This window comes from Chlorocebus sabaeus, chromosome 18 (assembly GCF_047675955.1).
Source record: "Chlorocebus sabaeus isolate Y175 chromosome 18, mChlSab1.0.hap1, whole genome shotgun sequence".
NCBI classification, from domain to species: Eukaryota; Metazoa; Chordata; class Mammalia; order Primates; family Cercopithecidae; genus Chlorocebus; species Chlorocebus sabaeus.
This window is the reverse complement of record NC_132921.1, coordinates 50932498-50958428: the sequence shown is the minus strand read 5'-3', so window position 1 is coordinate 50958428 and position 25931 is coordinate 50932498. Positions and strand designations below refer to the sequence as shown.

Below are 25931 nucleotides of genomic sequence, written 5' to 3'. Positions count from 1 at the left end.
TCGGTAGAGACAGGGTTTCACTCTATGTTGTGAAACCACCTCCCAAAGTGCTGGGATTACAGGCGTGAGCCACCATGCCCAGCCAAGCTCAAGCACTTTCTATTTATGTGATTTTTTCCCCCCAAGCCAAACTTTATCCAGCTTTATTAAAGATACTTTCCATAAACAGTCACAGTATTTCAGGCAGAACATGGGCAGACAGTCCTTAACAGTATACAACAACTTTCAAACTCCCTTTTTCAATGGACTACCAAAAAACATAAAGCCTCTTTAAAACGCAGTGGAGGGCCGGGCTTGGTGACTCACGCCTGTATAATCCCAGCTACTTGGGAGTCTGAGGCAGGAGAATCACTGGAACCTGGGAAGCAGAAGTTGCAGTGAGCCGAGATTGCGCCATTGCAGCCTGGGTGACAGAGCAAGACATCTGACAAAAAAAAAAAAACCCAATGGAGTATTCATTTGATGCTCTGAACAAGAAAGTTTAGGGTGAGGAGTGACATTTCACATTTAGCTTGTTGTTCAACATGAGCCGAGCCTGACCTTCAGGGAGTGAAATGAGAATGGCAGAAGTTGTCTGAAGATACACAGTATAGAGATGGAACCACTGCTCTTTTGAGGAGCCCCATCTCAGGGGTATCACTGGAAAGTCCAGATTGCCTGACACGCTGCTAACCAATGACTGGGGCTCAGGCCCCAACAGGTGTCTGGGTTTAACAGAGTTAAGTTTATGCTGAAGATGGAAAGGGAGAAGAGGACATAAAAACAAATTCGTTTTTCCGTACCACAAGGCTCTTGTGCCAAGCTGTCTATGTTTGTCAAAGTCAGGGAATCCTTCCTCCTGGGAGCCAAGAGGAAGCCTCTCAAAATTAGAAGGGAACACCAGCCTGGCCAACATGGTGAAACCCCTCCTCTACTACTAAAAATACAAAAATTTGCCAAGCATGGTGGTGCACGCCTGTAATCCCAGCTACTTGGGAGACTGAGGCAGGAGAATTGTTTGAACTCGGGAGGTGGAGGTTGCAGTGAGCCGAGATCATGCCATTGCACTCCAGCCTGGGCAACAAAGCAAGACCCCGACCCAAAAAAAAAAAAAAAAAAAGGTCTGGGTACAGTGGCTCATGCCTGTATTCCCAGCACTTTGGGAGGCCGCACTCAGGTGAGGTGTGCAGATCAGCTGAGGTCGGGAGTTCAAGACCAGCCTGACCAACATGGAGAAAACCCATATCTACTAAAAATACAAAATTAACTGGGTGTGGTGGCGCATGCCTGTAATCCCAGCTACTCAAGAGGCTGAAGCAGGAGAATCGTTTGAACCCGGGAGGTGGAGTTTGTAGTGAGCAGAGATCTTGCCATTGCACTCCAGCCTGGGCAACAAGAGTGAAATTTTGTCTCAAACAAACAAACAAACAAAACAAACAAAAAACTAGAAGGGAAAGGTGTTTTCCCCACATCAATCCAGCTTCAAGACGTTCTATTAGTGACACTGACAGATATCCCGTCCCCAGAAAATAAAAATGAAGTGCACTGTGTGCTAACAACGTACCTTAAAGTAAAGAAAGAAAAAAGAAAACCAAATTCTGTATTTTTGTAAAACTTGATAAAAATAGTATTTCAAACTGTACAGTCATCACAAGTACATAGTTATCACGAATGCACAGACTTCACCTGGCACCTTCAGCACCTTGGCTTCCTGTGCCTGGTCTGTTTAGGCATCTGCATTCTCTGCAGGGTTATTCCCCTCCTTGCCAGCATCAGTTCTTCCCTTTATCTCTGGGTACTTTCTCTCCCTTCTTTGCAAGAGCCTCCTTAGACTTGGCTTTGGAGAAGCAGGTTTAACAGACAACCTTGCGGGTCTTCTCTGGTTCGTCCTTCACCTTGGCGTTATCTCCTTAGCATCCTGCTCAGTCTTTCTCTTGAGCAGGGCGGCAGCTGCAGTGGGACATAAACCCTGGGTAAGGGATGCAACAGCATATGGGTTATAGTTGGTCTGAAGGTTGTTCTTGCTGCTTCTTCACACTGCTCCTTTAGGTGATCTTGCAGAAGCAACTTACCCTATATGTGCCTCGGTTTCCTTATCTGTAAGTGGAAATAATGATCTTTCTTGGGAGTTTATTAAGGTTAAGTGAATTAAGGTATATGGAAGTGTTTTCACAAAGTTTTGTAGAGAGCCAGTGTATCAAGCTTGAAATCAGACATAAAAAATTGCTGGCCGGGCACAGTGACTCACGCCTGTAATCCCGGCATTTTGGGAGGCCGAGGCGGACAGATCATTTGAGGTCAGGAGTTCGAGACCAGCCTGGCCAACATGGCAAAACCCCGTCTCTACTGGAAGTAAAAAAAAAATTATCTAGGCATGGTGGTGCACACATGCAATCCCAGCTACTCGGGAGGCTGAGGCAGGAGAATTGGTTGAACCTGGGAGATGGAGATTGCAGTGAGCCGAGAATGCACCTGGGCAACAGAGCGAAACTCCGTCTCAAAAAAAAAAAAATTACCAAAAAATAACAAAAATAGCTAGAAGGAAAGGGTAGGAACCAAGGCAGATATGGAGTTCTACGTAAACGGAGAAAAATTCCATCTAGTTGCTACTGAATCAGTCATTATGTCACTGTGTGCAGTGTTCAACTTCCAGAGACATGGTCTGTACATGATTTGGCTTGCCAGGTGCTCACACCTTCAGCTGGAGTTGGCAGGCACCTTGACTGAGGTCCCACCGAGTCTATATGTAATATAAGAGGTATTGTTCCTGCAGAGCAAGAGCAGGATGCTATTGCAAGAAAAAGGAGGAATGGATGCTGGACAGGTATAAACAAGTAGATGTCTCAATCACTGCACAAGTGAGCATCCTGTGTGCTTATAGTAATTTGATAACAGATGCAGAAGAGAATATTGTTATGAATCAGTCATGATCCAAGCCAAATTGAAACATAATAAGAAGGAAAAAAATAAAGAGGAAAAAAATCAGTAATGACTCATATAATTAGGAGTTAAAGAGGAAAAAAAGAAGAAGAATGGTTTGGAAAATAGCTGTGCCTGCTCCTCACTAAAGTCTATCATCTGCAAGTATTTAAATACTATTCAGATGTCCATTAACAACAGAATGGTAAATAAATTTGGGTGTATTCATACAATAGACTTCACAAAATCAGAATGGACAATCTCAACTATGTACAACAATATGGGTGAATCTTTTGACCATAATATTGAGCTAAAGAAGACCAAGAATACATACCAGAGGGTTCCATTTACAGGAAGTACAGAAACAGGCAAAACTGATCTTTGTTATTAGAAGTCAGTGATTACCACCACCAAAGACAGTAAGCAGGGGTGAGAAAGCTGTGGTCTATAGGCTGGTACAATGTTTGATAAGTATAATTTTTATATGTTAAAATACATTTTAAAAAGTCAATGATTACTTTGGAGGGGTTAGAATTGTGTCTGGAGGCCGAGCACAGTGGCTCACACCTGTAATCCCAGCACTTTGGGAGCCTGAGGCAGGTGGATCACCTGAGGTCAGGAGTTCGAGACCAGCCTGACCAACCTGGTGAAACCCTGTCTCTACTAAAAATACAAAAAATTGGCCAGGCATGGTGGTGGGTGTCTGTAATCCCAGCTACTCAGGAGGCTGAGGCAGGAGAATTACTTGAACCTGGGAGGTGGAGGTTGCAGTGAGCTGAGATCGCACAATTGCACTCCAGCCTGGGTGACAAGAGCAAGACTCCGTCTCAAAAAAAAAAAAAAAAAAAAAAAAAGAGAAGGAAACAAGAGGGTAAATTTTAGGGGCTGGCCATGCTGTTTTTGTTATAGGTACTGGTTATATGGATGTGTTCAATTTTGAAATTTCATTCAACTATATGCTTATGATATAAGAACTTTCCGGTATGTATAGTATACTTTAAATTAAAAAAGCCTACCTTTTGACATGTATTAATACTCCCAAATAGATATTATGCGCTGAGTAGTTTAAGAAGTATGAGGTTCATGCTGATGTGTATAAATACCTAAATGCTCATTTTTATTTCTGTGTTCATGGAGCCTTCAACAACTCCTATAAATAGGTGAGAATTTTCTGGAAATGTTGATTATGTTAAGATTTCATAATGTGCACCTTTAAATAAACCAGAGAACGTATTTCTTGACTTGGAAGACATTCCTAATAGTGGTCATCTTAATTAGCTAATTTTCTGTATCTGGGGATGACTTTAAAATTATTTTATGCTGGGTGTGGTGCTTGCATCTGTAGTCCCAGCCATTGGGGAGGTTAAGCGGGGAAGATCTCTTGAGCCCAAGAGTTTGAATCCAGCCTAAGAAACCTACCGAGACCCTGGCTCTCGAAAGAAAGAAAAAGAGAGGTGGGCAGAGAGGGAGGGAGAGAAAGAGAAGGAAGGAAGGGTGGGAGGGAGAGAGAGAGGGAGGAAGGCAGGGAGGGAAGGAGAAAATGGTTTTATAGGGAATTATAATGTGTCTGGTATTTTTACTTCCTTGACTTCCTGCCATTTTCTTATGTGACACACAGAACCCCACAGAAGAAAGACATATTTTCTCAAGAAATTTGAGGTAAAATCTAATGTAGACATTCTTTAAATTATCGTTTAAACTTAGCCTATAGGAAAGCTATTTCACCCACTTTGAATTCTTACTTTTCTTGAAATGCGTGAAAGTGCATATGGTAAGAATGTGTGATTTCGAAGAAGTCTTGCTGGGAAGTTAAGCAATTCTCGGGATGTGTAGGGTGCAAGTGGACCTGTAATTTGGTAGTATGGCTCATGGGGTACAAGGTGTCATTAAATTACAATTTACACAAATGAATACATGGTGGTGGCTCCTTACAGCTTTCAAGGAAAGTGATGTAGTTTTGGTTTGTTTGGGATAGATTCTGCCGTTCCTGTATTGCTACCAGTCTAAAGAACAACAAATGGACCTGTCCTTATTGCCGGGCATATCTTCCTTCAGAAGGAGTTCCAGCAACTGATGTAGCCAAAAGAATGAAATCAGAGTATAAGAACTGCGCTGAGTGTGACACCCTGGTATGTGACCCCACGTATGTTCATGGTTACCATCTTAAGTCCCTGTGAAAGTTATTTCACCTCTGCTTCTGACCCCATGGTACTCACCTTTTCTTTTCTTGAGACGGGGTATCGCTCTTTCGCCCAGGCTAGAGTGCAGCGGTGTGATCTCGGCTTACTGCAACCTCCGCCTCCCGGGTTCAAGCGATTCTCCTGCCTTAGCCTCTGGAGTAGCTGGGACTGCAGGCACGTGCCACCACACCTGGCTAATTTTTTGTATTTTTAGTAGAGACACAGTTTCACGATGTTAGCCAGGATAGTCTCGATCTCCTGACCTTGTGATCCGCCTGCCTCGGCCTCCCAAAGTGCTGGTGAGCTGTGAGGCCAGCTGGACTTCCTGGGTCACATGAGGACTTGGGGAACTTTCCTGTCTTACAAGAGGATTGTCAAACAATTAGCGCTCCATAAAACGCACCAATCACTGCTCTATGAGACGCACCAATCACTGCTCTATGAAATGCACCAGTCAGCACTCTGTAAAACGCACCAATCAGCAGGATTCTAAAAGTAGCCAATCGCGGGTTGGATTGAAAAAGGGGGACAATAAGAGAATAAAGCCGGCCACCCCAGCTAGCAGTGGCATCCCGCTCGGGTCCCCTTCCAGGCTGTGGGAACTTTGTCCTTTTGCTCTTCACAAGAAACCTTGCTACCGCTCACTCTTTGGGTCCATGTCTTTTTTTTTTTTTTTTTTTTTTTTTTGAGACAGAGTCTTGCCTTGTTACCCAGGCTGGAGTGCAGTGGCGCAATCTCGGCTCACTGCAAGCTCCACCTCCCAGGTTCAAGTGTTTCTCATGCCTCAGCGTCTGGAGTAGCTGGGACCACAGGCATGTGCCACAATGCCCAGCTAATTTTTTGTCTTTTTAGTAGAGACAGGGTTTTGCTATGTTGGCCAGGCTGGTCTCAAACTCCTGGTGATCCGCCCACCTTGGCCTCCAAAGTGCTGGGATTACAGGCGTGAGCCATCTCACCCAGCCTCCAATTTCATATATATATATATATATATATATACACATATATATATATATATATATATCTCATCTGCAAAAAACCCTGAACCCCTGCCATCACCCCTAATTTGTCAAACAAATGCTTTCATTGACCACCTCCATTTTCCCTTCTTCCCATTACTCCAGTGATCCTCTATGATGTGTCCTTCAGTTCTACTACTCTATTGCAGGCCACCAATGAATAGCTTTATTATCAAACCCAGTGACATATTTCCACCTGTATTAATCTGGACTTTGCCGTATTTGTCTCTATCAAGCACACCTTGCCTGTTGCAGTTTTCAGCTTAGGTACTATATCAGCCTCCCCAGATCATGTGAGGTCTTGAAGGTTGTGTAGAAGATTCTAGATTTTATCTTAAATGCAATAGTAAGCCAGAGAAAGAGAGTAAATTTTGGAGTGCCAAGATCGGGCTTATATCTTTATTTTTATTTTTATTTGAGACAGAGTCACTCTGTTGCCCCGGCTGGCATGCAGTGGTATGATCTCATCAGCTCACTGCAACTTCCACCTCCTGGGTTCAAGCGACTCTCGTGCCTCAGCCTCCCGAATAGCTGGGATTACAGGGGCCTGACACCACGCCCGGCTAATTTTTGTATTTTAGTAGAGATGGGGTTTCACCGTGTTGGCCAGGCTGGTCTTGAACTTCTGACCACAGATGGTCTGTCCACCTCAGCCTCCCAAAGTACTAGGATTACAAGCATGAGCCACTGCGCCCAGCCTTGAGATACTTCTTATATTCTGTCTTTTCCTTTCTGTGTTATCCCTCTTTCTAGGAATGCTCCCCATTCCTTCTAGGCACATTTTGCCCTCTCCCATTTTGCACTCTCTGTGTTCTTCAGAGTCCCGACCAGATCTCCATTCCTTGAGACCTGGCCTTAGTATTCCAGTTCCCTATATAAAACAATTTCTTTCTTTTTTTTTTTTTTTTGAGACAGAGTCTTGTTCTGTCGTCCAGGTTGTAGTGCAGTGGCACCATCTCAGCTCACTGCAACCTCCACCTCCCAGATTCAGGCAATTCTCCTGTCTCAGCCTCCCAAGTAGCTGGGACTACCGGTGCACACCACCCCACCCAGCTAATTTAATAGAGAGGGGCTTCCATCAGGCTGGTCTCAAACTCCTGACCTCAGGTAGTCCACCCACTTCAGCCTCCCAAAGTGCTGGGATTGCAGGCGTGATCCACCATGCCCAGCACCTATATCAGACAATTTCTTATCTACTTGTCTACACATCCTTTTTCCTCTATTAGATTATAAGCACCATTAGAATAGGCACAATGAATTACATTTCTTCTGCCATTTTTTATAATGTCTCAGATAATTTTGTGTCTAGACTATGAATTGATCAATTCATTTGTCAGTAGTCCACAGCTTGTTAATTTTCATGACTAATGCATATCTTTGTTGAACAAAGAATACAAATAGAAATTTTTACTAGCAAAAGTCATAAAGACATGGCAGAATGCTAATGTGCAAAGTTGGATGTTACAGATTGTAAAATACATCTGTTTAAGACAGCTTATGCAGATCAATCCTAGTTTTTATATCTTTTAGTTGGATATTTGTAAAGCCAGGGTTTTGTTCTTACTTTTCCACTGGCTTTTATTTTTGCCCTTTGTTAAACAATTATAACTGTTTCCTTGACATGGCAATTTCATGTTTGAGGTTTAACTTCCGTAGCTTGGGCAAAATGAAGCAGAGTGGGTCGGCCACCTTACCACAGCTGTACAGAGCTTCCTTTAGCACAAGATCTTATCAGAGTTTCTAATGAAACATTTAATAGGGTGTGTTATGTTAGCAACAGATCCCTCATGGTTAGGATCTCTGAATGTATATGTGAAAGAACAAGGGCTCTTTATTCTGCATTGATAAAAATGGACTGCAAGAGCTGTCTTTTATGTTTGCTCTTAATGGGACCATTAAGTATACGGTGTATTGTGAATTCATGTAATACTGTTGGGTGTGTTATAAAACCATGGTATTGATATCTTTCCCTAAGGCACAATGTTTCATTTAACTTACTATGGGCACCTCTAAAATTTATCCATTTATTCTTCTTATCTCTCCATTTCCTTTTTCTGTCTCTTTTTCTATCTTAGATTGTTTCTTCTTTTCTCTCTCTCTTGTGCTCTTTTTCTTCACCCTTTTTTCCCCCTTCCTTCTTTCTAAAACCTGTTTATGTAATGGCATGCAAAAGAAGTAAATTTGAGTTACTACACATCTATCTACTTTAAAAAATGTATATGCTTTTTAGAAGAACCAAATTCAAGAACTTAATAGTTGGGTCTTCTAAGTGTTGGAGAATTTGAAAAATAGTAGTATTCCTGATAATGCCTTAATTTTTGGTGGTACTGGTGTTATGAATGCATCTATTTAGTCAACTGATCCCACAGTATGACCTTATTTGAAAGTTAAAAGGCTGGATCGCATAAGCTTTCATTGAGCCCTTTTTTAACAGTGAGTTCATTTTGAATTTGTTTTTATGTAGGTTTGCCTCAGTGAAATGAGGGCACATATTCGGACTTGTCAGAAGTACATAGATAAGTATGGACCACTACAAGAACTTGAGGAGACAGCAGCGAGGTTTGTTTCCATACAATATAGTTTAATGCTAAAATTGATAATGTTTATAAAGAATTTAATGGGCTGGAAACTTTAGCATTCTTATGAAAATATTTACGTATTTATGTTTACGTTCTCAACTATAATACCTGGTACTGGTAATCATTTGTTGACAGCAATCATTGTTGAAGAATTTTGCTCTCTCTACTTTAAAAATTTCCAGGGGCAACCAACCACAGACTGGAGAGATTGGGGCAACTTCCTCAAACAAGTTTGTGTTAACACAGATCCAAAAATAGAATGCAGAACTGTTACATTTCTGCTAGGCTTTGTTTTCCAATAGATGATTCCTGAAGTAGATCGTGGTTGGGATTATCCATCTTCTGTCACCACTGCTCATTTCACCAGCTCGTTCCTTATCATTTTGCTTGTTTCTCTTTAGAATATAGACAGCAGCATCTCAGTATACAAGAGAACAGGCTGGGCAGGCATCCTGAATCCTTTGCCTTTTTGATGGGTAATCTGGTATGGGGGTAGGAGAAGGAGGGAGGTAGCTGGTAGATGTAATGGAGGATATTGATAATATTTTATTCTTTAAAAAAAAAGAGAGAAAGAAACATTCATGGGGTGCAGTGGCTCACACCTGCAATCCCAGCGCTTTGGGAGGGTGAGACGGGCAGATCACCTGAGGTCAGGAGTTCGAGACTAGCCTGGGCAACATGGCAAAACCCCATCTCTAGTAAAACACAAAAATTAGCTGGGCATGGTGGCGCACACCTATAATCCCAGCTATTCTGGAGGCTTAGGTACAAGAATCACTTGAACCTGGGAGGCAGAGGTTGCAATGAGCTGAGATCTGGCCACTGTACTCCAGCCTGGGTGACAGAGCAAGACTCTGTCTCAGGAAAAAAAAAAAAAAAAAAAAGAAAGAAAGAAACACATCTAGGTTATTATTGTCCTGATGAGAAAGGAAATTTAGCTGCATTAGAGTAATTATAAAGTTTATAATCTGCTCCTACTAACCAAATAAAGTGATTTGTGCTCTCTAGCAAAGGTTGATGGCTTTCCAGACATTAATCTGTCTATGGATTCATGTATCCAATATTGGTATTCTGTATAGTTTCTCTCTCCCAGAGAAAAATATTAGTTCTGCTCATTTTTAGAAAATATACTCAAAATAGAGCTTACATTTCAAAATTAAAAGTCTAAACAATCACTTCATTCCTTTTGTTTTACTAGAGATTGCTTTGCAAAAGCACCTGTTATTACAGGATTAGCTTTATACCCTGACATTATAAATTTCAAATGAGTATTTTAGCTATAAACAGAGTATGGATCCTGTTAGATTGACCACAATGGCCAATAGGAAGGAAGGATTACAAACAGGTTGAGAAAGTATGGGTTTGATTGCAAGGTTGACGGCTTTTATGAAAATTTAAAAATATATGAAAGCTAATTTGAATCCCAGTTATTTTACTGGTTAGAATTAAATAGTAAAGAATTAAAATAATAGAAAATGAGGAGGGTTGTTGATTATTTTACAAGATAAATTAATATTTGGATTTATAAAAAATCTTTGCTTTACAGAAGAATTTACCACATAATTCAAATTGTAAAAATTCTTACACATAGAGTTTGTCCAGAGTACAAGTTTTGGGGGACAGGAAGTTACGTCTGTAACAGAAAGTGAGCCAACAACTCCAGGACTCCATATTGTCCCAAAGAACTTAAGGCAGTATTGTCCAATAGAAATATAATGATTTTTTTTTCTTTTTCTTCTCTTTTTTTTTTTTTTTTTGAGATGGAATCTTGCTCTGTTGCTCAGGCTGGAGTGCAGAAGCGCGATCTCAGCTCACTGCAACCTCTGCCGCCTGAGTTCAAGCGATTCTCCTGCCTCAGCCTCCCAAGTAGCTGGGATCACAGACATGTGCCACCATGCCCGGCTAATTTTTGTGTTTTTAGTAGAGACGGTATTTCAGCATCTTGGCCAGGCTGGTCTTGAAATCCTGACCTCGTGATCCATCTGTCTCGGCCTCCCAAAGTGCTGGGATTACAGCTGTGAGCCACCGCTCCCGGCCTAGAAATATAATGTTAATCACATGTAATTCAAAATTTTCTAGTTGCAACATTTAAACAAATAAGATAAAGTTTAAATTACCTTTCAATATATTTTATCTAACCTAATAGTGCCAAAATATTATCATTTGAACATGTAATCAGTACAAAAATTATCAAGATATTTCACATTCTTTTTTCTTTTTACATTAAGCCGTCAAAATTCAGTGTGTATCTTATACATCCAGCAAATCTGAAATTTTTTTTTTTTTTTTTGAGATAGAGTTTCACGCTTGTTGCCCAGGCTGGAGTGCAATGGTGCGATCCCGGCTCACTGCACTTCTCTTTGGGAGAGAAGTGCAATCTGAGCATGCATTAACTGAGAAATTGAGGACTGCAGCACCCAGTTGTCCTTGAATTACCTTTTTCTTTCTCCTTTTCCGAATTCACATAACATTTAGATGGGGTGTTATTTGTTTTCCACCTTCACTAGCATATAACTACACGCGTCAGCCTATGTTGTTAGTTTCCAGTGAAGAATGAAAAATGACCTGCAGTCCGGGCGAGGTGGCTCACACCTGTAATCTCAGCACTTTGGGAGATTAAGGAGGGTGGATTGCTTGAGCTCAGGAGTTTGAGACCAGCTTGGGCAACATGGTGAAACTCCCACCTCTATTGAAAATACAAAAAATTAGCATGGTGGCACGTTCCTGTGGTCTGAGCTACTTGGGAGGCTGAGACAGAAGGATCATTTGAGCCCAGGAAGTGGAGGTTGCAGTGAGCTGAGATTGCACCACTGCACTCCAGCCTGGGCGACAGAGTGAGACTCCCTCTCAAAAAGAAAAAAAAAAAAAGAAAGAAAAAGAAAAGTGACCTGCAGCTACCTTGTTAAATCCTTATGTACACTTAGGAATATTTGTCCCTTATCTGTGCTGTCCAAGATGTGTCCACTGGGCACTTGAAATGTGGCTAGTCCAAATTCAGATATGTGGCTAGGTGTGGTGGCTCACACCTGTAATCCACCCAGCACTTTGGGAGGCCGAGGCGGGTGAATCACCTTAAGTCAGGAGTTTGAGACCAGCCTGGCCAACATGGTGAAACCCCATCTCTACTAAAAATACAAAGATTAGCTTGGTGTGGTGGTGGGGGCCTGTAATCCCTGCTGCTTGGGAGGCTGAGGCAGGAGGACCCCTTGAACCTCGGAGGTGGGGAGGTTGCATTGAGCTGAGATCATGCCACTGCACTACAACCTGGGCCACAGAGCAAGACTCTTGTCTCAAAAAAAAGAAAAAAAAGTGACTACTATCTAGTTGCCAACCATTTCACTAATATTTGTATTCTGTGTTATTTCCAGGTGTGTATGTCCCTTTTGTCAAAGGGAACTGGATGAAGACAGCTTGCTGGATCACTGTATTACTCATCACAGATCGGAAAGGAGGCCTGTGGTAAGGATTTTTGTTACACGTATAAAGCAGTGTCTGAATTCAGGACACATTAGGAAAGCCATTTAATAGATTTCTACTTATAGATATATTATAAAGGATAATGATTTATGTTAAGGTTATGGTAACTCTGTGACTATTCATGATATATGAAAGTGTTGCGTTGAAACTGGTAAGAATGACTAATGTGTGATCACTCATTTATGAAATTACACATTATCTCTAACAGGTAATCATGGGCATAATCAACTAAAATGATCCAAAATGCACAATTAAGATCTAAATTTAGCAGGCCGGGCGCGGTGGCTCAAGCCTGTAATCCCAGCACTTTGGGAGGCCGAGATGGGTGGATCACGAGGTCAGGAAATCGAGACCATCCTGGCTAACATGGTGAAACCCCGTCTCCACTAAAAAATACAAAAAACTAGCCGGGCGAGGTGGCGGGCGCCTGTAGTCCCAGCTACTCGGGAGGCTGAGGCAGGAGAATGGCGTGAACCTGGGAGGCGGAGCTTGCAGTGAGCTGAGATCCAGCCACTACACTCCAGCCTGGGCGACAGAGCGAGACTCTGTCTCAAAACAAAAAAACAAAAAAAACCAAAAAACAAAAAACAAACAAAAAAAGATCTAAGTTTACCAGCTAGGCCAATATGGTGAAACCCCATCTCTAGTAAAAATACAAAAATTAGCTGGGTGCATTGGCAGGCACGTGTAATCCCAGCTACTAGAGAGGCTGAGGTCTCAATCTTCTAACCTCGTGATCCACCCACCTTGGCCTCCGAAAGTGCTGGGATTACAGGCATGAGCCACCACTCCTGGCCTGGATTGTTACCAATTTTTAGAATTTGAATTCCTATTCTTGTACATTTAAACTTTTCCTTATATTGGAATTTTTCTAAGAGGAAATTCTTTATTGTTTCTGCAATTAATAATGCAGACTTTTTAATAGCTCTTGAAATGTACTTTTAAAGTACTTTCCAAAAAGTCTGAGTCAATTTATATTTGTGTCAGCAATCTATGAGTAAACCACTTTGACCTTAATGGGCTATAATTAGGAACATTTATTTTTAATTTCCCCTGGCTCAACAAATATAAAATGATACTTTGAAGATTATTTTATGTAGTATGTATTTTTTTTTTTTTTTTTTTTTTTGAGACGGAGTCTCGGTCTGCCACCCAGGCTGGAGTACAGTGGCCGGATCTCAGCTCACTGCAAGCTCCACCTCCCGGGTTCCCGCCATTCTCCTGTCTCAGCCTCCCGAGTAGCTGGGACTACAGGCGCCCGCCGCCTCGCCCGGCTAGTTTTTTGTATTTTTAGTAGAGACGGGGTTTCACCGTGTTAGCCAGGATGGTCTCGATCTCCTGACCTCGTGATCCGCCCGTCTCGGCCTCCCAAAGTGCTGGGATTACAGGCTTGAGCCACCGCGCCCGGCCGTATGTATTTTTATGTAATATATACACAAATGGGTGTGTGTTGTTATATAACTTTTTAGAGGTTTTTCAGTTTTAGGGTTTTTTCCATAAAATCCTTTCAGAAAGTGGATGAGATTGAAACATAAGTATATTAGGTAGGTAGATAGATAATAGATAGGAAGATAATAGAGAATAAAGAGAAAGATACATACAGCCGGGCACAGTGGCTCACATCTGTAATCCAGCACTTTGGGAGGCCAATGTGGGCAGATTACTTGAGACCAGGAGTTCAAGACCACTTGGCTAACTTGGTGAAACCCTATCTCTACTACTAAAAATACAAAAATTAGCAAGGCATGGTGGCATGCACCTTCAGTCCCAGCTACTCGGGAGGCTGAGGTGGGAGGATTGCTTGAGCCCAGGGGGACGGAGGTTGCAATGAACTGAAATCGTGCCACTGCACTCCAGCCTGGGTGACAAAACAAGAACCTGTCTGAGGCCAGACATGGTTGCTCACACCTGTAATCCCAGCACTTTGGGAGGCCGAGGCGGGTGGATCACCTGAGGTCAGGAGTTTGACACCAGCCTGACCAACATGGTGAAACCCCGTCTCTATTAAAAATATGTTTTAAAAAATTAGCTGGGTGTGGTGGGGGACACCTATAATCCTAGCTTCTTGGGAGACTGAGGAGAATCACTTGAACCTGGGAGGCAGAGGCTGCAGTGAGCTGAGATCACGCTATTGCACTCCAGCCTGGGCAACAAAAGTGAAACTCTGTCTCAAAAAGAAAAAAAAAAAAAAAAACCTGTCTCAAAAGAAAAATAGATAGAGACAGAGAAAATCCTCACAGCAATCCTGTGAGATAGGCTTGATGACTATCCCCATTTTATTTTATTTTATTTTATTTTATTTTATTTTTTATTTATTTTTTTTTTTGAGACGGAGTCTTGCTCTGTAGCCCGGGCTGGAGTGCAGTGGCCGGATCTCAGCTCACTGCAAGCTCCGCCTCCCGGGTTCACGCCATTCTCCTGCCTCAGCCTCCGGAGTAGCTGGGACTACAGGCGCCCGCCACCTCGCCCGGCTAGTTTTTTGTATTTTTAGTAGAGACGGGGTTTCACCGTGTTAGCCAGGATGGTCTCGATCTCCTGACCTCGTGATCCGCCCGTCTCGGCCTCCCTAAGTGCTGGGATTACAGGCTTGAGCCACCGCGCCCGGCCTGACTATCCCCATTTTAAAAATGATAAACTGAGGCTCAGAGAGGTTAAGTCAATCATGCAAGGTCACACAGCTGGTAAGTAACAAAGACAGAATTTGAATACAGTAATCTAGCTCCAGGGCTGCGTGGGAAACCCCTGTGGTCTATAGCAAGTTCAAGAGAAAAGCATGCAGGGATATTTGTTATTGATCTTAATGGCCTAGGGAGTTGACAATTGGAATGGCTAAGTAGGAGCTTGTTAGATGTGGAAGGAGCAGAGGAGATGGTCATGGGCTTTTCCTGCTCAAGTTGCTCTGTAGGAGGAACTGGGCTAGGGAGTTGTTTCACAATAGGTCCCTGGGGAGCTAGAGGAAGTTAGAAGAAAGCATAAGGATGGAATGATAGTAACTACTATCACGGAGTTTACTGAGTTCCAAGTACTTTCTTGTCTCCTAGCAACTCTATGAAGAAGGTTGAACCCTGACCATTAGTACCCAGGGTGCTGCTTTGGCTGGAAGAATGCCAGGCCCTCTGGACTGTGGTCCTAGGCTGCATCTAAGCAGCAATCTGGGGCAGGCCACATATTGGCCACAGGTTGGTCAGTTCTGTGGTACTGTGTCCCTGCTCCAGCAGAAATCCAGTCCACGTGCTGCTCAGTTTGGCCCCAATTGAAGGTGGCCCATGAAACTAGGTCCTCCGTGATTTTACAGGTCTTCAGGGTCATTGAAGACAGCTGACCTAAGCAGGGAAACAAACTAGTAATGGTGGGATCAGATTGCCTATGGGATTTTGTAGTTAAATCCTAGGCTTTAAAGGGGATAGGCTTGGTTCTAATCCCAGGAAGTCTATTAAATTCTCTCTGCACTGTTTCATCATTTGTAAAATGCGGATGGTGATGACATTCATACCTTTTTCACAGGTAGTACATCAATCAGGCATATAATAAAGTAAGCACTGTCACCTGGCAATCACTCCATTAATAGAAGAGGGTGGTGGTGATAGTGGAGGTTCACTATGCTTTTCAATTCTATAAAATTGGGCCTAGAGAAGATTTCTTAGAGGAAGTGATGTCCTCTCACAGTTAGAGAACCCACGTGGGGTGATGGTGTGAGTTGGGGGGTGGTGGGGAGGAGGAGGATGGGGAAGTGAAGTGGTAAAATCTCACCACAAAGACCAGGATGCTGTCATGGCATTGAAGCAGGAGCAGACTGTTCAGAAATCCAAGGTTCTGTAATACCCTAGGGCTGTCTAGAGGTGGTCATTGGAACACAAGACCTTCAGGTGTCCTGTGTTAGTGTTTCACTCTTGAGCAGAAGCTCAAGTTGCATGTCACTCTGAAGGATCTAGAGCCACTAGAAGTCATGATTTACACCATAGTTAGGAAAAGGCAGGGGACAGATATGTGGTATAGCTGGGGTTCACATGCTTAGGAATCCCTAATGGGGACACGTGAGTGAAAACACCCTGAGGGAAGTCCTGGGCAAGGAGGGCTGGGTCCAATGCTGATTCTGGATGGGTGTGGAAGTTAACCAGGAATTATTGCTTTAAAGGACTGGATTACAGGTTTTGCAAGCAGATAAGATCAGTGACATTATCTGACCTACCTCACATAAGAGGTTTCCTGGCAGTTGGAGATTTCCTGGGTAAATGATTCTTCTGACTTCCAAAAATAATTAGGTAACTCACAGATCAAACCACAAGATAAGCAATCTTTTCTTTCTGAGCTGTTCAAGAATGATAAAATGTATATAAAAAACATCAGGGGATTTTGACTTTTCTTACATGTAGCCTTAAGAGCCAATAGCTCCTTTTTGTCAAGCAGTAATTATATTGTTATATTCTGCCATTTTTTAAAAATTGGAGACAGGGTCTTTCTCTATCACCCAGGTTGAACTGCAGTGGTGCAGTAGTAGCTCACTGTAACCTTAAACTCCTGGGCTCAAGTGATCCTTACCTCAGCCTCCTGGGTAGCTGGGACTACAGTTGTGCACCACCACAACTGGATAATTCTTTTTTTTTTTTTTTTTGGTAAAGATGAGATCTTGCTATGTTGCCCAGGCTGGTCTCAAATTCTTGGCTTCAAGCTATCCTCCCACCTTGGCTTCTGAAAGCATTGAGGTAGCAGGCATGAGCCACTAAGCTCGGTCATTTTTTTTTTTTTTTTTAAATAATTCTATTTCTGGAATATTAGACTCAAAGGAAGCAGATGACACAAACAGCATGCTTTAGACTGAATTACGAGACCACTTTTTTCTTTTTCCTTAAATGTAGATAACTTTAATGAGACTACTTTTGCGAGAAATGTATTTTATTCTGTAAAGGGAAGATGTTTTAGCAAGAACCATGCTCTCCAGCTAGTCTCTCTGTCCAGAGTGCTTTTTTCTTTTTTTTTGAAGAGACAGAGTTTCACCATCATGTTGCCCAGGCTGAGTCTCGAACTTGTGACATCAGGCAATCCCCCTGCCTCGGCCCCCCAAACTGCTGGGATTATAGGCATGAGCCATGGCGCCAGGCCTCTAGGTGCTCTTTCTTTCACTGGCTGGCTCTTACTCATGCTTTGGAATTTAGCTTAAATTTTACTTCCTCCAGGAAGCCCTCCCTGACATTCAAATTAATTTCAGCTTTTGCTTTTCTCCCCTTTTCAGTATTTACCACAACTTATAATTGCATATTCATTTCATGCCTGTCTCTCCCTCTAATTTATTAGGCTTGTGGAGTTATGGGACCTAAGTCCTTCGTTCAACACTGCATGCCCAGTTCTTGGCAGAGTGCCTAGAACATAGCAAGATGTACTGATGTGGAAAAAGGGTAGTAAAGAAAGACAGGCTGGGCACGGTGGCTCACACCTGTAATCCCAGCACTTTGGGAGGTCAAGGCAGGCAGATCACTTGTAGTCAGGAGGTCAAGAGTTCGAGACCAGACTGGCCAACGTGGTGAAATCCCATCTGTAGAAAAAAATTTTAAAAGCTAGCCGGTTACATTGGAGTACACCTGTAGGAGGCAGAAGGATTGCTTGAGCGCAGGAGGTAGAGGCTGCAGTGAGCTGAGATCGCGTCATTGCCCTCCAGCCTGGTTGATGGGAGTAAAACACTATCTTTAAAAAAAAGAAAAATAGGAGAACTGGAAAGCCGACTACCCTGTTGGTTATGATCTGTCAGTAATATTGCCTTTATTCTTAATGGGATAAGGGAGGGGTGTCTTATTGAAAACCCTAGTAAGGACCAGTTCAAAAAGACTAGCGGGGGAGACAGGATATTTGACTCCATGTATCCATGAAGCAGTATCAAATCCATTTCTGTGTCTTTGGTGTTTGGTGTGAGAAACTTTAGGAAATGTATCCTAATGGACCCATGTTAGATGCTCTCACCTATGATCCTGATGATCAAAGCTCGTATGATCCTGTGAAGATGTTTGTACTTTTTTTTTTTTTTTTGAGACAGAGTTTCGCTCTTGTTACCCAGGCTGGAGTGCAATGGTGCAGTCTCGGCTCAGAGGAACCTCCATCTCCTTGAGAAACCTTCAAGCAGTTTTCCTGCCTCAGCCTCCCAAGTAGCTGGGATTATAGGCGTGCGCCACCACACCGGCTAGTTTTTGTATTTTTAGTAGAAACATGGTTTCACCATGTTGACCAAGCTGGTCTTGAACTACTGACCTGAGGTAATCCTCCTGCTGTGGCCTCCCAAAGTGCTGCGATTACAGGCAAGAGCCACCGCACCTGGCCTGTACATTTTACGTATTCTCAGAAGCTCTTACGTTGGTGATTCCTAATCTTTTCCCTGTCCTATCACACCTAAAAAATATAATACTGAATGAAATCATTCTTATTTTCCCATAAGTAACAGTGACACATAAGAGTGGTGAGAACTCCTCTGGGGAGAAAATGTGGTTGTATCAGAATTTAGGGAAGGAAGGGTGTGTCACTGAAAAAGAACTCCCATTTGATTCTGTGTATCAACCATTCTTCTCCCATTTCTGACCTGCCCAAGTGCTCTGTTATAGGAACTGATGTGAAGTAGAAGACATTTGGAAAAAACAAACAAACAAAAACCTAGCAAAAATCCATCAGAAGAGAAAGAAAAGTACCAGAAATCTTTATCCTAAAAAGGAATTCTTTATTCACGAGGTGTATACTGTGTGTCAAGTTATGTTAGATCTAGGCATAAGGAAATAAGATAAATATGATTTGTTCTTGCCCTAGGATCCTTTCTTCTAAGGAAGAAGAAAATTTGAATAAAATATATATTATCTAATCTGCAAAGTATATATTTTATTCCTACTTTAGATATGAAAAATTGAATTTGAGCTTCTATTATGTGCCAAATCCTATGCAAGCTAACATAGCAAGAATTTAGGCCAGGTGCAGTGGCTTACACCTGTAATCCCAGCACTCTGGGAGGCCGAGGTGGGAGGATTGTTTGACCTCATGAGTTCAAGGCCAGCCTGGGCAACAGAGCAAGACCCTGTCTCTACAACAACAACAACGACGACAAAATTAGCTGGACCTGGTGGTGCACACCTATAATCCCAGTTACTCGGGAGGCTGAGGTGGGAGGATCCCTTGAGCCCAGGAGTTTGAGGCTGCAGTGAACTATGATGGCACCACTGCACTCCAGCCTGGGCAACAAAAGAAGACCATGTCTCTTAAAAAAAAAAAAAAAAAAAAAAAAATTAGACTAAGTTATTCTGATTTAGTTTTTCTTTTTTTTTTTTTTTTTTGAGACAGAGTCTAGCTCCGTCGCCCGGGCAGGAGTGCAGTGGCCGGATCTCAGCTCACTGCAAGCTCCGCCTCTCGGGTTCACGCCATTCTCCCGCCTCAGCCTCCCGAGTAGCTGGGACTACAGGCGCCTGCCATCTCGCCCGGCTAGTTTTTTTGTATTTTTTTAGTAGAGACAGGGTTTCACCGGGTTAGCCAGGATGGTCTCGATCTCCTGACCTCGTGATCCGCCCGTCTCGGCCTCCCAAAGTGCTGGGATTACAGGCTTGAGCCACCGCGCCCGGCCGATTTAGTTTTTCTTGTTCCAACATCTTGCTCCCTGTATTAGTTCGTTCTCACACTGCTATAAAGAACTGCCCAAGACTGGGTAATTTAGGAAGAAAGGAGGAGGCTTAACTGACTCACAGTTGCACATGGCTGGGGTGGCCTCAGGAATTATGGCAGAAGGCAAATGGAAAGCAAGGCACCTTTTTCACAAGCAGGAGAGAAAATTAACGCAGGAGGAATTACCACACACTTACAAACCATCAGATCTTGTGAGAACTCATTATTATGAGAATAACATCAGGGAAACTGCCCCATGATTCGATTACCTACACCTGGTCTCTCCCTTGACCCTTGGGGATTGTGGAGATTATTAAGAGTACATTTAGGCCAGGTGCGGTGGCTCATGCCTATAATCCCGGCACTTTGGGAGGCCAAGGCGGGCGGATCGCCTGAGGTCGGGAGTTCAAGACCAGCCTGACCAACATGGAGAACTCCGTCTCTACTAAAAATACAAAATTAGCCGGCTGTAGTGGTGCATGCCTGTAATCTCAGCTACTTGGGAGGCTGAGGCAGGAGAGTCACTTGAACTTAGGATGCGGAGGTTGCAGTGAACCGAGATCACGCCATTGTACTCCAGCCTGGGTAACAAGAGTGAAACTCCATCTCAAAAAAAAAAAAAAATTAAAATTAAAAAAGATTTAAATCCTAATTTTAAGAAACTTAAGAAATCCATATTATTTCTGGCTGCCTTTATAAAAGACATTTTTTTTTTTTAAACATCATATAGGACTTTTTTTTCCTGGAATTTGCAAGGACTCTTAACTCTCTTCAATATTTCTGAAAACGAAAGTAAGTGGATCATGTAGGAAGAAGGAGAGATTTCATAGACTTTCTGTACAGTGAACAGACTTTAGGTACTGACTCCTTGTAAATCTAGACTGTTCTAAAATTGCCCTACAAAGCTCTGAGAAAATGACTCACATAAATAAAGAGGTGAAGGACTGGCCTGGTGCGGTGGCTCCCAACTGTAATCCCCGCACTTTGGGAGGCTGAGGCGGGCAGATCACCTGAGGTCGGGAGTTCGAGACCAGCCTGACCAACATGGAGAAACCACCCCCGTGTCTACTAAAAATACAAAATTAGCCGGGCATGGTGGCCCATGCCTGTAATCCCAGCTACTCGGGAGGCTGAGGCAGGAGAATCGCTTGAACCCAGGAGGTAGAGGTTGCATTGCAGTGAGCCGAGATCGTGCCATTGCACTCCAGCCTGGGCAAAAAGGGCAAAACTCTGTCTCGGGAAAAAAAAAAAGAGACGATTTTAGAAAAAAAGATAATAACATTAAAAAATAAAAAAGATAAGAGCGAAACTCCGTCTCAAAAAAAATTTTTTTTTTTTAAAAAGAGCAAAAGGAGTGGGAAGTTTTTCTAATTCTCATGGATTACAGTAGGAGAATGAGAACAGGTACAAAAGAAACTAAATGCCCTTGGCTTTATGCCAACAATGATTTTTTTTTACATGGCAAAAAATTATGAACTTTCTTCCTCTCTTCCTCAAGCTTCTACATAATAGACATACAGCAGCATTTCTATTTCTACAATATACTTGGACTATTTATAGTATTGAGCTAATAAAGGTTTTTACACAGTCATAGAGAAAAGGGTCCTCAGAGGTGATCTAATGTAGACTCTTTCTCAAGGTGGTAAGTAACTTACTGTGTGAGTGCTTGCAGTTTTCCAGAATGGTAACCCAGTTATTACAAGGATTTTGTTTCTAGACCTTTCAACATCTTAATTTCCCTTCTGTGTCTATTGCAGTTTATTGATGTTTTCCTTACCCAGCAGTGAAAATAGAACACAGCACTCCAAGTATGATCAGTGAATGCAGAACAGAGGAAACAACCATTATTCTAGATAATTGAATATTATCCATACAGTTCATTATTTAGCACTGTACTAGCTCTTTTATGATTAAGTCCTATTTCTGGCCTCATAATGATTCTTAGTAAAACAGAACCCCAAATGACTTTTTTTTTTTTTTTTTTTCTGAGACCGTTGTTGCCTAGGCTGAAGTGTAGTGCCACGATCTCGGCTCACTGCAACCTCTGCCTCCCGGGTTCAAGCAATTCTCCTGCCTCAGCCTCCTAAGTAGCTGGGATTATAGGGGCATGCCACCACATCCGGCTAATTTTTATATTTTTAGTAGAGACGGGGTTTCTCCATGTTGGTCAGGCTGGTCTCAAACTCCTGACCTCAGGTGATCCACCTGCCTCGGCCTCCCAAAGTGCTGGGATTATAGGCGTGAGCCACTGTGCCTGGTCCAAATGACTGTTTTTTTTTTTTTTTTTTATAGGTACTGGAGTTAAGAAAGGTGTTCTCCATTACAGCCTAGGTATTAGATTTAGAATTTCTCATTTGTTCACCTACTATTTTTTCTTGTCTCTCTGAAAGAAATTACATTGTCTTTAAGGCAGTGGTTCTTAAACTTTATCATGCTTGAGAATCACCTAGAAGACCTGTTTAAACATAGATTGCTGGCTCCTGCCCCTAGAGTGTCTGATAAAATAGGTCTGAGCTAGGGCCTGAAAATTTGCATTTCTAACAAGTTACCAGATGGTGGCAATGCTGCTGGTCTGAGGACCCCACGCTGAGAACCATTGCTTCCTTTAAAGCGCTGAAGTGGCCAGGCACCGTGGCTTATGCCAGTAGTCCCAGCATTTTATGAGGCCAAAGTGGGAGGATCACTTAAAGCCAGGAATTTGTGGTTACGGTGAGCCATGATCATACCATTGCACTCCAGTCTGGGTGACAGAGTGAGACCTCATCTCTAAAAAAAAAATTAAAGAGAAGACAAGTGAGAAGTATGACCATATAGGTACTTTCAATTTTTGTGGATGCACAGTAGGTGTGTATATTTATGGGGCACATGAAATACTTTGATACAGGCATGCAGTGTGTAATAATCACATCAGGGTAAATGGCATATTTATTTAAAACTCCTGACCTCAGGTGATCCACCCACCTTGGCCTCCCAAAGTGCTGGGATTACAGGCGTGAGCCACTGTGTCTGGCCTATACTCTTAAATGTACAATATATGATTGTTGACTGTAATCACCCTGTTGTGCTATGAAATGCTAAATCTTACACATTCTGTGTAACTATATTTGTGTACCCATTAACCATGCCCACTTCCCCCAATCTCCACTACCCTTCCCAGCCCCTGGTAACCGTCATTCTACCCTCTATCTCTATGAGTTCAATTGGTTTAATTTTTAGCTCCCACAAATAATGAGGACATGTGAAGTTTGTCTTTCTGTGCTAGGCTTCTTTCACTTAACATAATGTCCTCCAGTTCCATCCGTGTTGTTGCAAATGACAAAATCTCATTCGTTTCTATGACTGAATGGTACTCCATTGTGTATATGTACCTCGTTCTCTTTACCCACTTGTCTGTTGCTGGACACTTAGGTTGCTTCCAAATCTTGACTATTCTGAATAGTACTGCAATAAAAATGGGAGTGCAGATATTTCTTGAATATACTGATTTCCTTTCTTTGGGGAATATACCTGGAAGTAGGATTGCTGGATCATATGATAGTTTGATTTTCAGTTTTTTGAGGAACCTCTAAATTATTCTCCCTAGTGGTTGTACTAATTTACATTCCCATCACCCGTGTATGAAGTTTCCCTTTTCTCCACATCCTCGCCAGCATCTGTTATTGTGTGACTTTTGGATAAAAACCATTTACCTGCAGTGAGATGGTATCTCATTATAGTTTTGATTTGCATTTCTCTGATGATCAATGATGCTGAGCACTTTTTCATATGCCTATTTGCCATTTATATGTCTTCTTTTGAGAAATGTCTGTTTAAATCTTTTGCCCGTTTTTAAATTGGATTGCTAATTTCTTTTCCTGTAGACTTGTTTGCACTCTTTATATATTCTGGTTATTAGTCCCTTGTCAGATGAGGAGTTTGCAAATATTTTCTCCCATTCTGTGGGTTGTCTCTTCACTTTATTGATTGTTTCATTTGCTGTGCTGAAGCTTTTGGATGTGATTCCATTTGTCCATTTTTCCTTTGGTTGCCTGTATTTGTGGGGTATTACTCCAGAAATCTTTGACCAGATCAATGTCCTGGAGAGTTTCCCCAATGTTTTCTTTTAGTAGTTTCATAGTTTGAGGTCTTAGATTCAAGTCTTTAATCCATTTTGATTTGATTTTGACTATTTTAAAAATTTGATTATATTTTGATCAGCATTGAATAATCTATATCCTAAGGTTTTGGAGGAATAAATATCCTTTCAAAAGAATCTTCCTCATCTGATTTCCATCCACATCAAGTGTTGTTTTGTTTTAATCCTATTAAAGCAGGCTTGGTCAGGAGATCTTTTCCCTTTTCCTAGCAAGAGGGTTTCTTTGGTCCTCAATTTGGTCATTTGTAAAACAAAGGTAGAGAAAATCTACTGAATAATTTCGGTTATTTTTGGCTTTATCATTTCTTGAAAAGAAAAAACAATAAATGAAGATTCACTGCACAGAAAGGGCCTATTTGGAGTCAACATGCTCAAGGCCAGAAAATAGAAACCGCAGGGCTAAGGGGATCAACTGAAGGCATCAGTAGGATGAGGTGAAGCTCTTCTAAGCTGCCAGGTCACAAATCAGGACAGGCAGATGTCCGGTCCCTGACACACTGGCCTGCACAGTGAATGGGCTGTAAGCTTATCCACTACAGACCTGTCATTGTTTGGGGCAGGTTGGTGGGAGCATAAGGACATGATATTATCACTATTATGATATTATCATAATAAGTGGGAGGCTAATCTTAGAAACAGTTTTCAATTATCTGAAGTTGGTAGTAGCTTCTAATATGGTAGCTATTATTCACCCATTGCATTCACCATCAGAAAAAATCCATACAGAGATGAAGCCAACATATTTTGAATGTACACTGTACAGTTGTTGGCTCTTAATATAAGTAGTATGGCCTGGGAGCATTGAGTAGAGACAAGCAAGAAAGGATGAGCTGATATTAGGAAATGGACAACATTGAGTGTAAGTCAATACTTAGGTAACCTTCAGTCTGTCTCTTATCTACCATTTCTTTCTCCTTCCTATTCTTACCCTCTCTTCCCTCAGGTCTAATCTCCCAATTTAAGAAACAAAAGAAGTTTTTCCACTAGTACTGACTTCAGCCCGTTGTTTGCAATGTTGTTCTGACAGATGTGTCTTTAGTCACACAATTAAATTTTATGTACACTAGAGACTGAAGACCCCAATAGTTCCCTATCAACGTCAGATTAACAATGACTTGTACCTATAATCCTAGCTACTCAGGAGGCTGAGGCGGGAGAATTGCTGGAATCTGAGAGTTCAAGACCAGCCTAGTCAACAAAGTGAGATTCCGTCTCAAAAACAAAAAAACTTCTTTGCTTAAAATTCCAGTTTTTTTAAAAAATTATTTTTATTTTTTTGAGACAGAGTCTTGTTCTGTCGCCCAGGCTGGAGTACAGTGGCACGATCTTGGCTCACTGCAAGCTCCGCCTTCCGGGTTCACACCATTCTCCTGCCTCAGCCTCCCGAGTAGCTGGGACTACAGGCGCCCGCCACTACATCCGGCTAATTTTTTGTATTTTTAATAGAGACGGGGTTTTACCGTGTTAGCCAGGATGGTCTTGATCTCCTGACCTCGTGATCTGCCCGCCTCAGCCTCCCAAAGTGCTGGGATTACAGGCGTGAGCCACTGTGCCTGGCCTAAAATTCCAGGTTTTCTGTATTTGTCTTCTCCACTAGACTCTAATCAACTCCTTAATGGTAGGGATCAAGGTAATAGATATCTCTGTACCTCTGACTCTTTGCATCAAGTCTACCAAAACCATGTCAGGTGCTTGAATAAAATACAGAGCAGAGCTAGTTCCAACTTATCATTCCAAACTCATCCCCTGCCACTTCCTCAACTTGCCCTACCTTCAGTTACACTGAGCTTTTTCCATTGCCCTAAGCAGGCCTTTTTCTTTTAGGGTTTACTGCCTTTTCCCACATTGATTCCTCTGTTGTGATGCTCCTCCCTGCTGGCCTGGCTGGCTCATTCTTCAAGACCCACTTCAGTTACCAACAACTCTGCTGAAGCCTTTCCGAACCCTTGGGCAAAATTAGTAATTCCCTTTACAGGTCTTGAACAGTTGTCTGTTCACATCTTGAATATGGTGCATGATACAC

The 25931-nt window shown here is 42.3% G+C and overlaps 1 protein-coding gene across 2 annotated transcripts in view; it reads left to right on the top strand.

Moving 5' to 3' along the window:
- The window catches only part of RNF125 (ring finger protein 125), a 53252-nt gene that overhangs the window by 13737 nt on the left and 13584 nt on the right, over positions 1-25931 (top strand). For both annotated transcript variants that reach the window (XM_007974357.3, XM_007974356.3), the window contains exons 2-4: positions 4874-5027; positions 8559-8653; positions 12042-12132. In XM_007974357.3, the coding sequence (XP_007972548.1) occupies positions 4874-5027; positions 8559-8653; positions 12042-12132 (340 nt within the window). The remainder of the gene's footprint in view (positions 1-4873; positions 5028-8558; positions 8654-12041; positions 12133-25931) is intronic.